Source organism: Oncorhynchus keta, chromosome 28 (genome assembly GCF_023373465.1).
Source record: "Oncorhynchus keta strain PuntledgeMale-10-30-2019 chromosome 28, Oket_V2, whole genome shotgun sequence".
NCBI lineage: Eukaryota > Metazoa > Chordata > Actinopteri > Salmoniformes > Salmonidae > Oncorhynchus > Oncorhynchus keta.
In genome coordinates, this window is record NC_068448.1 from 16,890,617 (window position 1) to 16,903,004 (window position 12,388).

The window sequence follows — 12,388 nt, forward strand, 5'->3', positions numbered from 1 at the left end:
TATTTCTGTTTTTTATCTTTAATACACTTGCAACAATTTTTAAAACCTATTTTTGCTTCGTCATTATGCGGTATTGTGTGTAGATTGCTGATTATTTTTATTTTTTTTAATGAATTTTACAATAAGGCTGTAACATAACAGAATGTGGAAAAAGTCAAGGGGTCTGAATACTTTCCGAAGGCACTGCATACAAATATAGTATTTTTCTTATAGCATACAAATACACCCCTGACATTTAATGAAAACATACAAAATCTTACCAGATCCTTATTAGATTTTTGTCCAAATCTTCTTCTGCCATACAAGATTCGTATTTGATTTTCATGATTATTTTCCGTGTGGGTAATGGTGATGTAATGGTGATGTATTTAAAATTTTGCGTAAGGCTAACTCAATAATATTACAGTCTACGGAGTCAAGTAATGACATCAGAGTGTAATGAATGAAATTCCAATCACTTTAAGGCTCTCATGATTAGTTTGTTCTGGATCAATCTCACGTAGTCAATCAGTACTATAGCGGTCTGATCTCATTATTGACCCATTTGGAAAGAAAGGGCACATGAGTCACAGGCCACGGCATGTCTCTTAAGAGTGTGGGTGAAAAACTCTCATCCAGCTATCGAGCCCATCTAGTCCACATGCTGTGTTTTCTCACACGTGTTATGATGTCATAGGCAGAGACTTCCTGAATACAGGGTGCATTTACAGAGTCCTCCTCCAGCGAGTCCTGCCACCAAAATTAGGCTCCAAACCTGCTGTCTCCTGGCAACGGGGCTTACAGGGCTATAGTGAACCCTTTGTTGTTATTTGTTTGAGGGAAGGGTGGGGTTGTAAGTGTGTGTGTGTATGTGTACGTTTTTAACTATAGTTGTGGGAATAGTAAACCAATTAAAATTGAACTAGGTCAAATGCAATTTCTAGGGGGTTAAGGGTTAAGGTTAGAATGAATGTTAGGGTTAGAATTACATGGAACCCAAACCGGCTGCACTCGTGCGCCATCGTACGCAAATGTATTTTGTCGATCACGACACGCAGGTTAAAATATCAAAACAAACTCTGAACCAATTATGTTAATTTGGGGACAGGTCGAAAAGCATTACACATGTATGGCAATTTAGTTAGCTAGCTTGCACTTGCTAGCTAATTTGTCCTATTTAGCTAGCTTGCTTTTGCTAGCTAATTTGTCCTGGGATGTAAACATTGAGTTGTTATTTTACCTGAAATTCACAAGGTCCTCTACTCTGCCAATTAATCCACACAAAAAAAACGTCAACCAAATCGTTTCTAGTCATCTCTCCTCCTTCCAGGCTTTTTCTTCTCTTGACTTTATATTGCGATTGGCAAATTTCATAAATTAGGTGCATTACCGTCACTGGGTATAACCAATGAGGAGATGGCACATGGGTACCTGCTTCTATAAACCGATGAGGAGATGGGAGAGGCAGGACTTGCAGCGCGATCTGCATCAGAAATATAACTGATTTCTGTTTAGCCCTTGGCAACGCAGACGCTCGTTGGCGTGTGCGAGCAGTGTGGGTGCAATAATTGAATAACATAGATTTCAAAATGTATTTTGTAACGCTCGCGCACACGACACGAGCGGTGTAGTCAGCCTGTTAGCCCTTGGCAATGCAGACGCTCGTTGGCGTGTGCAAGCAGTGTGGGTGCAATAATTGAATAATAAAGATTTCTAAATTTGTTTTTGCAACCCTCGCGCACGCGATGCGAGCAGTGTAGTCAGCCTGTTAGGCTTAAGGTTAGGTTTTCGGGTTAAGGTTAAGGGTTAGGCAAAATAGGATTTTGAATGGGACTGAATTGTGTGTCCCCACAAGTTTAGTTAAACAAGAATGTGTGTGAGGTGTCACTGAGTTTGTCTGTAATAGGTGAAGCTGTGGTAAAATATGTACACGAAGAAAGGATAACAGAAATGGTCACCTCATTGATGAGTTAGGCAGGAGGAGAGGGGGGAGGAGTGAGAGAGGGTTGGGGTACTATAGCCTAGGTTAAGATATTTCTTTAACCTACTGTAGTATGAGTCACGGACTCTTAGGGTCTGCTGATTTCTATTTTCCCATCACGGTCTAACGAGAGGCATCAGTGACTATGCCCACTGTAGCTTGCCAACAACCAATAGAGGAAGCAACATAATAAAAACCATGAAACTGATTTAAACTGATGTTCTGGATAAGGATGACTGAAGTATTGAAATGTACCTACGGTATGTCAAATGAATTGCAGAAAGATTGTACACAAAAATGACAATAACTGTAGAATTCTTTGTTTATGATTCATTGCTAGTTTAAAAATACAAGTTTTGCCTGGAAAAATAGAGATGAAAATGCCACAGTGTTAAGGAAACATACATCTGATATAGAACAGAAAACGTACAATACGGATCGTCAAGCAGCATAAAGACTATGGGGAACATGACTGCGTTCATTCAAGATGCACAGCAGCTTTGCTTATAAACATTGTAAGACATCTGAAACTAAAATATAATCTGTTTCTCTAATTTCAACATCACTTTTAATATAAACGTTTTGACAGCTATATATATGGCTTATTACTAAAACACTGGGTTAACAAACATAATGAGAAAGCCAGAAAACAACTGATGCAGTTCATAAAACATACTTTTCTACTATACCCTATAACTACCAATAAAAAAGAGGACTACCAGAACCATTTATACAGTTGTAAGCAATTATCTATTTACAGTTAAGGGAGGGGAAAGCTATAAAGTTTACATTCAGGATATTTCAAACATACTGTTTGCTGTACATTGAGAGAATGGCTCAATTAAAAAAGTCAGATATATTAGCTATTAACTATTACTATCTATATCTTTTCATAGCACATAAAAACTAATATAAAATATATCATATGAAATTAGTCAAAATGACATAGGCAGATTCAGTCTGGATCATTAACTTTTAAATCTTTGTACAATCATAGCTATGGCATATAACTTGGCAATGGTCAGGCATAAACTTTTTAAACTATTTGTAAAGTGTTTTTGGGGGGTCTGCTGAAAACATTGAACATATTTTATTTGATATGTAACAAAACACCTACTTTCTGCACCAATCTCAGCTATCCCTTCTTATAATAATAAAAGCACTTTGAGCAGTTTCTAGGCTATATACATGCAGTAAATCATATCGATTATTATGCAACACCAATCATTTTGCTCCAAAAAGACTTTTCATGTTTGAATGTACATCAAATACACGTATAATGACAGTGACACTGAACAAGGAAAGCATAGCTCATCTTAGAAATGTAAGGCCCAGTATGTACAGTGCAGGTAATAATACCTGGGATGTTATTGTATAGGCAGACACTTATTAGCACTGCATATATAGCATGTTGTTCATTCTCATTACGGAAAAACTCAAAATGATATTAATTACACAAAATAGTAATAGGTAGGCTGTAATCTATGTTATACACATATTAACATTTTGCTCTGTTGCAACCAAACATGCAACAGATTTGGATAAATGTTACAATCATATAGGCTACTAATAAATTGGGCACTCATTAGCAAGCATAGAAAGACTATCCCTTTAAGACCTGAATGTAAGTCAGATGCATTGTACACATGCAACACTCAAAACATTGCCTGCTTAGACATCTTCAGAACCTGCTAATTTTGTAATTGCATTTCCCCCTGATCTTTACCTGTGTAAGGATTTAGCATATCATTCTTTGAATATTAGCCTTTTGAGACTAATTCAATATCCAATAATTCATTGAGAAAGATTAAATACTTTTCTCTAAGCAGTATAATCACTGGCCCAGATGAGGCATCTGGCCAATGCACTGCTTATACTGTAATAAACATTTTAGTTACATTAAGTTCATCACATGACACAAACACAATGAGGAAAACATATAAACGATGGAATAAAGACAACACACCATGTAAGAATATACATACACAAATATTCCCCTACTAAACAGTGCATATAACGTTCCAATTATTTCCTGGGAGGGAACTTCATGTGTTGTGCCGAATTGGTACATAACAACATAGAACACAAAAACATGTAGACAAGAAAATAAAAAATATGGAGAGGTGAAATTACAAGACAATATTTATTTGGTTTTTAGCATGGCAGTGTTCGTCTCCTTTAGAGTAGCGAGATGAGATGATCAAAGTAAGCTCAAATTGTATCAAATAATACACATATCACAGTGAAATGTTGACATGTTGGCATATTTTATGAATGGTGTCATTGGTAGAATTGTCAACAAGATGGGTAATAGAGTTAAAATTATTTTAAAGGTTTGCATATAGGCAGCGGTGCAAAGTACTTAAGTAAACATACTTTAAAGTACTACTTCAGTAGTATCTGTACTTTACTTTTTATATTTTTGACAACTGACTTTTACTTCACTACATTTCTAAAGAAAATAATGTACTTTTAATTACATACATTTTCCAAGACACCCAAAAGTACTCGTTACATTTTGAATGCTTAACAGGACAGGAAAATGGTCCAATTCACATACTTATAAAGAGACTCACTAAAAACACATGCTTCTTTTGTAAATTATGTCTGGATATCCGTAAATAAAATAAAAAACAAGAAAATTGTTACATCTCTATTGCTTAACATAAGGATTTTAAAATTATTATTTACACTTTTATTTTTGGTACTGAAGTATATTTTAGCAATTACATTTACTTTTGATTCTGTATTTAAAACTAAATAATTTTTACTTTTACTCAAGTAGTATTTTACTGGGTGACTTTCACTTTTACTTAAGCCATTTTCTATTAACGTACAGTATCTTTACTTTTACTCAAGTATGACAATTGGGGACTTTTTCCACCACTGCATATTGGTTTAACAACCAGTAATGTTACAGCGACTGCCATGATTGTGACTTGTTTAGGAATTTTCACCCTCTCTTATTTATTGTACAGAAAAACATCCATTTGAATCCGATAAACCTAACTAGTAATAAAACAAGGCACAATCTAGTTTCTTTTGGGCCTGAAAACTAAGAAAATTGTCTTTGGCAGAACATTCTTTGGCGTTGAGTAAAAGGCAGAGAATATTTTAGCTGAGAAACAGTTATTTGAAGGAAACGGACAGAGCAGCCAAACTGCTGGTGGCTGGGGTTGATACACTGTAGGGTTTATATGGAGATGGGCACACAGGGAAGAAGAAGAGGTTCTCATGGCAACGAAGAGTGAGCTGCAGCTGTCCACTTCCTGTGTTCTGTCGTAGTCTATGTCTGACCTCTGGCCTGTACGCCGGTCAGATCCTTCCTTATGATCTCGTTTACTGCAGGGAGGAGAAGAGAAACAAATACAGGCTGTTAGTTAGTCAGAGCATCCAAGGTGTTTGATGTAATACTGTGTTTGATGTGTACTGTCATCTCTTCTTCCCAGGCAGCATTTCACAGCTACAGGGAGGGCAATTGTCATTCCTGGCCTTTTCATATCTTGCTTTCTCTTTCAACAAATACTAACAAAAGGTACAGTATATTACACAGACAAAAAGGGCATAACATCTTGACAAAAACATACTGATCCTACAGTAAAACATCCCCAAGGGAAACATGACACTAAGTACTACTGATTACTCTGTGTGCAAGTTGGCTGCGGTAGCGAAACCAGAAGACGTCACTACAGTGAGCTGCATTGGCACAGAGTGTCCACTAGGAGGACCATAGTGTTCCATTCTACCGCTCTTTTTTATTCCCCATCACTTCCTGTTGTTCTGCTGACAGCCAGGTGACACAGCACAGCAGTATAAATGGAAACTTCAGCGTTCTAAAAATAGACTCAGTCAAGTTGTGTGGAGTGCTTACACAGTGTACACACCACGCCATGTTTAAGGTGGGGGAAACACATTTTACACACATTGCGACGAGATTAAACCTGTCCAAAGTTCAAATGTCAAGGAGTTCTTGTCTGGGAGGTCCGTGATAAGGCTAAATATAGCCATCTGTATTAAATTTAAATTGCCATCATGAAGTCATTCAAATATTTTACTATTTGAAAAGTCTACATACATTGAATGTAGGATTTCCTTTTTAGCTTGCCATGATCTGTGTTTTTATTTTTTAAATATTTTTATTTCACCTTTATTTAACCAGGTAGGCTAGTTGAGAACAAGTTCTCATTTACAACTGCGACCTGGCCAAGATAAAGCATAGCAGTGTGAACAGAGAACACAGAGTTACACATGGAGTAAACAAACAAGTCAATAAATAACACAGTAGAATAAAATAGACTATATACATTGTGTGCAAAAGGCATGAGGAGGTAGGCGAATAATTACAATTTAGCAGATTAACACTGGAGTGATAAATGATCAGATGGTCATGTGCAGGTAGAGATACTGGTGTGCAAAAGAGCAGAAAAGTAAATAAATAAAAACAGTATGGGGATGAAGGTAAATTGGGTGGGCTATTTACCGGTGGACTATGTACAGCTGCAGCGATCGGTTAGCTGCTCAGATAGCAGATGTTTAATGTTGGTGAGGGAGATAAAAGTCTCCAACTTCAGTGATTTTTGCAATTCGTTCCAGTCACAGGCAGCAGAGAACTGGAAGGAAAGGTGGCTAAATGAGGTATTGGCTTTAGGGATGATCAGTGAGATACACCTGCTGGAGCGCGTGCTACGGGTGGGTGTTGCCATCGTGACCAGTGAACTGAGATAAGGCGGAGCTTTACCTAGCATGGACTTGTAGATGACCTGGAGCCAGTGGGTCTGGCGACGAATATGTAGCGAGGGCCAGCCGACTAAAGCATACAGGTCGCAGTAGTGGGTGGTATAAGGTGCTTTAGTAACAAAACTGATGGCACTGTGATAAACTGCATCCAGTTTGCTGAGTAGAGTATTGGAAGCTATTTTGTAGATGACGTCGCTGAAGTCGAGGATCGGTAGGACAGTCAGTTTTACTAGGGTAAGTTTGGCGGCGTGAGTGAAGGAGGCTTTGTTGCGGAATAGAAAGCCGACTCTAGATTTGATTTTAGATTGGAGATGTTTGATATGAGTCTGGAAGGAGAGTTTACAGTCTAGCCAGACACCTAGGTACTTATAAATGTCCACATATTCTAGGTCGGAACCATCCAGGGTGGTGATGCTAGTCGGGCGTGCGGGTGCAGGCAGCGAACGGTTGAAAAGCATGCATTTGGTTTTAATGTATAGGGACTATAACAACATATGTATAGGCCTATAGTGAATGACAAAAAAATATGCCTATACTGTGGCTATAATGGCAAGGTGTCAAATGGAATAATGTGTCTCATTCATAACTAGAGCTAGATATTCACATGAAAATTAAGAGTGATTATATGACCTCACAAAAGCAATTAGAGTGCTACTGTAGCTGTAACTTACACCGCAGCAGTTTTTGGTTCACATTGACAATGGGAGAAACCTGCAGTAAAGTTAAAGGACTGTCCAGTAGGTTAAACATGTACTGTAGTAGAGTCTGTCCAGATAGACCACATCTTCCGTACTGCAGTCGGTCTGTCTTTATCAGTAACTAACAGCTCAAACAGGCCTGGAAGCACACTGTGTATACTGGCACTATGGACATAAGAGCCTGACGCCATGGCTTCTTGTTTTGACTTTTAGGGAACACATACATTTTAAGACATTCCCAAAATAGAGGGGGAAATTGTGAGTGTGACAGTGACATTATTTGAGTTTAATGCATTTTATTCATTAATGTAGTATATAAAAGCTGACCATATTCATGGTTACCTGCTGTATACTATATTAGCATGTTTTAAACATTCACAGGGAGGTTGTCTCACTTAATACAATAGTTTAATAGAGCAAACTCTGCTAATATGAAGCATCTTAAAATATGATCAATCTTTTTCACTTCAAAGGGATGAATAAGATAATATAGAGTGAGTAAGATAGTAAGCAGCACCATATTATGTATTGTGCTTTGTTTTAGAGTCGGGTTTAGGGGAACTCAATATCCAACAGGCTTTTAGGAGGCCTATTTAAAAGTTGTGATTGTTTTAAATTAAAATGGTTAAAAATATATTTTTTAAATAGCTTCTTAGCAAAGAGCAATTTCTCAAGCAAGAATTTGGCAAGGACAGTACGAGAGTGGTGTGACATGGGAGGGCAAAACTGAAAACTTGCTATTTTATTTTACCTTTATTTAACTAGGCAAGTCAGTTAAGAACAAATTCTTATTTTCAATGACAGTCTAGGAACAGTGGGTTAACTACCTTGTTCTGGGGCAGACCAATAGAGTTTTACCTTGGGGATCGGGGATTCAATCTTGCAACCTTTCGGTTACTAGTTCAACACTCTAACCACTAGGCTACCTGCCGCCCAGCTATTATTGGCAGAGAGGTTTGGAACTCTTTCTTATCGGTCTATTAACTAATTTATTTCACCAGGCAGCCCAAAACTCCATCCCACCAAAACAAGCCAAAATTTCAGGCGGTCTTTTCAAACAACTCTCATGCTAAAACGGCATTATAATAATTCACACAAATTCACAGTATTATTCCAACCTCATAGTGTGGACATGTATAGAAAACACAGGAACATCAAGTTTTTGACTGCACTGGGCCTTTAAAGCAGTGATCTATATAGTGGAACAAGGGAAATGGTGTCGCCTTTAAACAGCAAGTTAAGCGGACAGACATGAGATAAAACATTCTAAGTTATTGCAAGTCACCGAGTTATTTATCAGATGTGGGAGTTACAAATTATTTTGCCTGACAAACAACCCATAAGCTGAGCTAAACCATTGGCAGCTCAGCAAGCTGCAGACCTTCTTATATCATTAAGAGTAGCAGCAAGTCTATCCTCCTCCTCCCTCTGTCTCTGATCATCTGCAGATGTGAAAGAGAAATAAACCTTGGCCTTTTATAACAGCTCAACACTAAGCACACTTTATAGAGCAGAGCAGAGCTGCAACTGAAACAGGGAGGGAGGGAGGCAAACCAACTAGTGGCCAAACCGGCCCGGGTGCTCCAGCTCTCTCTGCTGTCATCACAACCACAACCTAAACGTCCATGTTTATTTTAGTTTCTAGTGGAATTCCCTTTGACACCTAATGCCTTAAATAAACTTTCATCTCCCCAATGGGGCCATAGGATTTTCCTGAGTATAAAAAAGGGGTTTAGAGAGGCGAGTGGTGCACCAAAGAAGTTACACAGTAGAGAGCTTTAACGGAGCCTCATGAAGGGTTGGCATGGCCATTTGAGGCTGGCCCAGGGAACACTCAGACTTAACCATACAATAGGTGAGTGTCTGGCTTTAGCGTCCTGCGCCAATGAACGTGTTTGTTTACCAACCAGAGGTGGGAGAGAGAGAGAGAGAGAGACACACTCATACGCACACAGTACAGTACTGTAGCTGACTCAGTCACATCACATTGCCTACTGTGAGGTGGGGGAGCGCGCGCACGCGCGTGTGTGTCTGAGAGGGTTGCCTGGGGGACTTGTTGTTGGCAACATGAGAAGAATCAACCCACAGAACAAGTGAGACAGACAGACAGACAGACAGACAGACAGACAGACAGACAGACAGACAGACAGACAGACAGACAGACAGACAGACAGACAGACAGACAGACAGACAGACAGACAGGTATGATGTTACACAAGTTTCCATTACACTTGAGGATCAATCATAGCCATTCAAAAGTTCAATTCTCAGAATACAGTATGGTATATAACACAGTTTAGTTTCTTAACTCTGGTTCCCTGTATTAGTGTGGGTATGTTGCTATTGTTGTCTTTCCTCTGCTCACTGGTAAGTGGGACATCAGTGACCTGAAACTAATGTGTGTTCACCAAGCTGTTTTCCTGTGTGCTTTATCTCTGAACGGTAGCTCTCCTTCTGCACGCTGGAATCATTTCACCTGCTCCACTGCCTCTGGGGTTAATTCCAGTCAGATTCACTACAACTACAACATGGAAAGCTGCAGGTACTAGAGTGTGTCCCAACTCCCATCCTTCACAAGGAAATCACTTTCTAGGTTGTGGACAACATCCTTACAGTATAAAGAACGTTGTAGGCCTATATACACACACACAAAGCCCCTAGCTTCTGATAAAGGCCTTTTGAGTACAGTATGAACTGTGAAGTTCATTCCATGTTTTGATTTTACTCATAGTGAAATACATGACTTTCTTCTGTTGTCCTTGACCTCTGTGACACCACAGAGAGCAGCGCTACTCTGATGATACAGTTCTAGAATCTAAACTAACCACGAGTCATGGTGCTCCAGAGTTGAACACTTTCAAAATGAGCAAGGTGTGAAAGACACTCAAGAGTGACTCATTTGAAAATTGTATTTCCCAGAAAATGTCTTTGTGATGTTCAAATAAATGAATGTTTTGCGCATAAAACACAACTTGACATCTTAGTAGAGAAAGACCAATGGGGCTTTCTGCATTGCCCTGTCTTCCTGTGCTGTGTTTGAACGTTGAAGGGAAGGTTTGAAGGTGAGGCGAGGGTGGCACATGTTCTATTCCATTTCTACAGCTACTGTACATAACTACCACTTGTATTGGGTGGGTGGATTCATACCCTAAACAACATAACTGACGGATGTTTCTGAGTAAAAAGATTCTTCTGATGCTCTGTCTCAAAGTGCACCTATAGTTATGCCTTTTTGAAATATTATATAAAATGGGTCCTCCCACTCTGCCTAGAGCGGGTGAAAATCTGCTAGTGAGAAAATGTCACTACCTTATGTTGTAAAATATATTGTACCAAGACGAATTTGATTCTTCATGTTCTGAATCATTCAGTGGGGTCTTTCTCTAACATATATTTATCTATTTTATTTATTTATTTTGCTCCTTTGCACCCCATTATTTTTATTTATACTTTGCACATTCTTCCACTGCAAATCCACAATTCCAGTGTTTTACTTGCTATATTGTATTTACTTTGCCACCATGGCCTTTTTTTCCCTTTACCTCCCTTATCTCACCTCAGTTGCTCACATCGTATATAGACTTGTTTATACTGTATTATTGACTGTATGTTTGTTTTACTCCATGTGTAACTCTGTGTCGTTGTATGTGTTGAACTGCTTTGCTTTATCTTGGCCAGGTCGCAATTGTAAATGAGAACTTGTTCTCAACTTGCCTACCTGGTTAAATAAAGGTGAAATAAAATAAATAAATAAATAAATAAAATATCATTAACATTATATCCAAAAAGTCAGATTTCACAACCTAATACATCTGATAATAACCACAGAACTCTGTTGACATAACAGTGCAGGTTTCTCCTAACAATGTTTGAGGATTTAGAAAATATGCGCTCAGTGCTCCGTTGACATTTCACAGGGGTACGTTTGTTTTTGAGAGAAATCTTATAAAAAGAACAGGAATTTCAAATTAATACAAAAACCGTACACTAAAATATGAAAATACAACATGTCTGAAATGAGCTGTTCAGCAATCTTATGGCTTGGGAGTAGAAGCTGGTCAGAAGTCTTTTGCCGTGTGGTAGCAGAGAAAACAGTCTATGACTGGGGTGGCTGGAGTCTTTGGAAACTTTTTAGGGCCTTCCTCTGACACCGCCTCGTATAGATGTCCTGGATGGCAGGAAGCTTGGCCCAAGTGATGTACTGGGCCATACGCATTACACTCTGTAGCGCCTTGCGGTCGGAGGCGGAGCAATTGCCATACCAGGTGATGATGCAACCACTCAGAATGCAGCTTTAGAACTTTTTGAGGATCTGAGGACGCATGCCAAATCTTTTCAGTTGCGTTGTCGTGCCCTCTTCACAACTGTTGGTGATGTGGAAGCCAAGGAACTTGAAGCTCTCAACCTGCTTCACTACAGTCCCATCGATGAGAATGGGGGAGTGCTCAGCCTTCCTTTTCCTGTAATCCAGGATCATCTCCTTTGTCTTGATCACGTTGAGGGACAGGTTGTTGTCCTGGCACCACACTTCCAGGTCTCTAACCTCCTCCCTATAGAGGATGTCTCATTGTTGTCAGTGATTAGGACTACCACTGTTGTGTCATTGGCAAAATTAATGGGTGAACAGAGAGTACAGGAGGGGACTAAGCACACACCCCTGAAGGGACCACGTGGCAGATGTGCTGTTGCCTACCCTACCACCTGGGAGTGGTCCATCAGGAAGTCCAGGATCCAGTTGCAGAGGGAGGTGTTTAGTCCCAGGGTCTTTAGCTTAGTGATGAGCTTTGAGGGCACTATGGTGTTGAATGCTGAGCTGTAGTCAATGAACAGCATTCTCACGTAGGTGTTCCATTTCTCCAGTGGGAAAAGGCAGTGTTGAGTGCAATAGAGATTGCGTCATCTGTGCATCTGTTGTGGCGGTATGCAGATTGGATTGGGTCTAAGGTTTCTGGAATGATGGTGTTGATGTGAGCCATGACCAGCCTTTCAGGGC

General features: G+C 39.3%; 1 protein-coding gene across 7 annotated transcripts in view; it reads right to left on the reverse strand.

Moving 5' to 3' along the window:
- Positions 1-4,769: 4,769 nt before the first annotated feature.
- nfatc2a (nuclear factor of activated T cells 2a) overlaps positions 4,770-12,388 on the reverse strand; it is a 43,688-nt gene continuing 36,069 nt past the window's right edge. For all 7 annotated transcript variants that reach the window (XM_035740086.1, XM_035740085.1, XM_035740084.2 and 4 more), the window contains one exon: positions 4,770-5,302. In XM_035740086.1, coding sequence (XP_035595979.1) covers positions 5,247-5,302 — 56 coding nt within the window. In that variant the 3' untranslated portion in view covers positions 4,770-5,246. The remainder of the gene's footprint in view (positions 5,303-12,388) is intronic.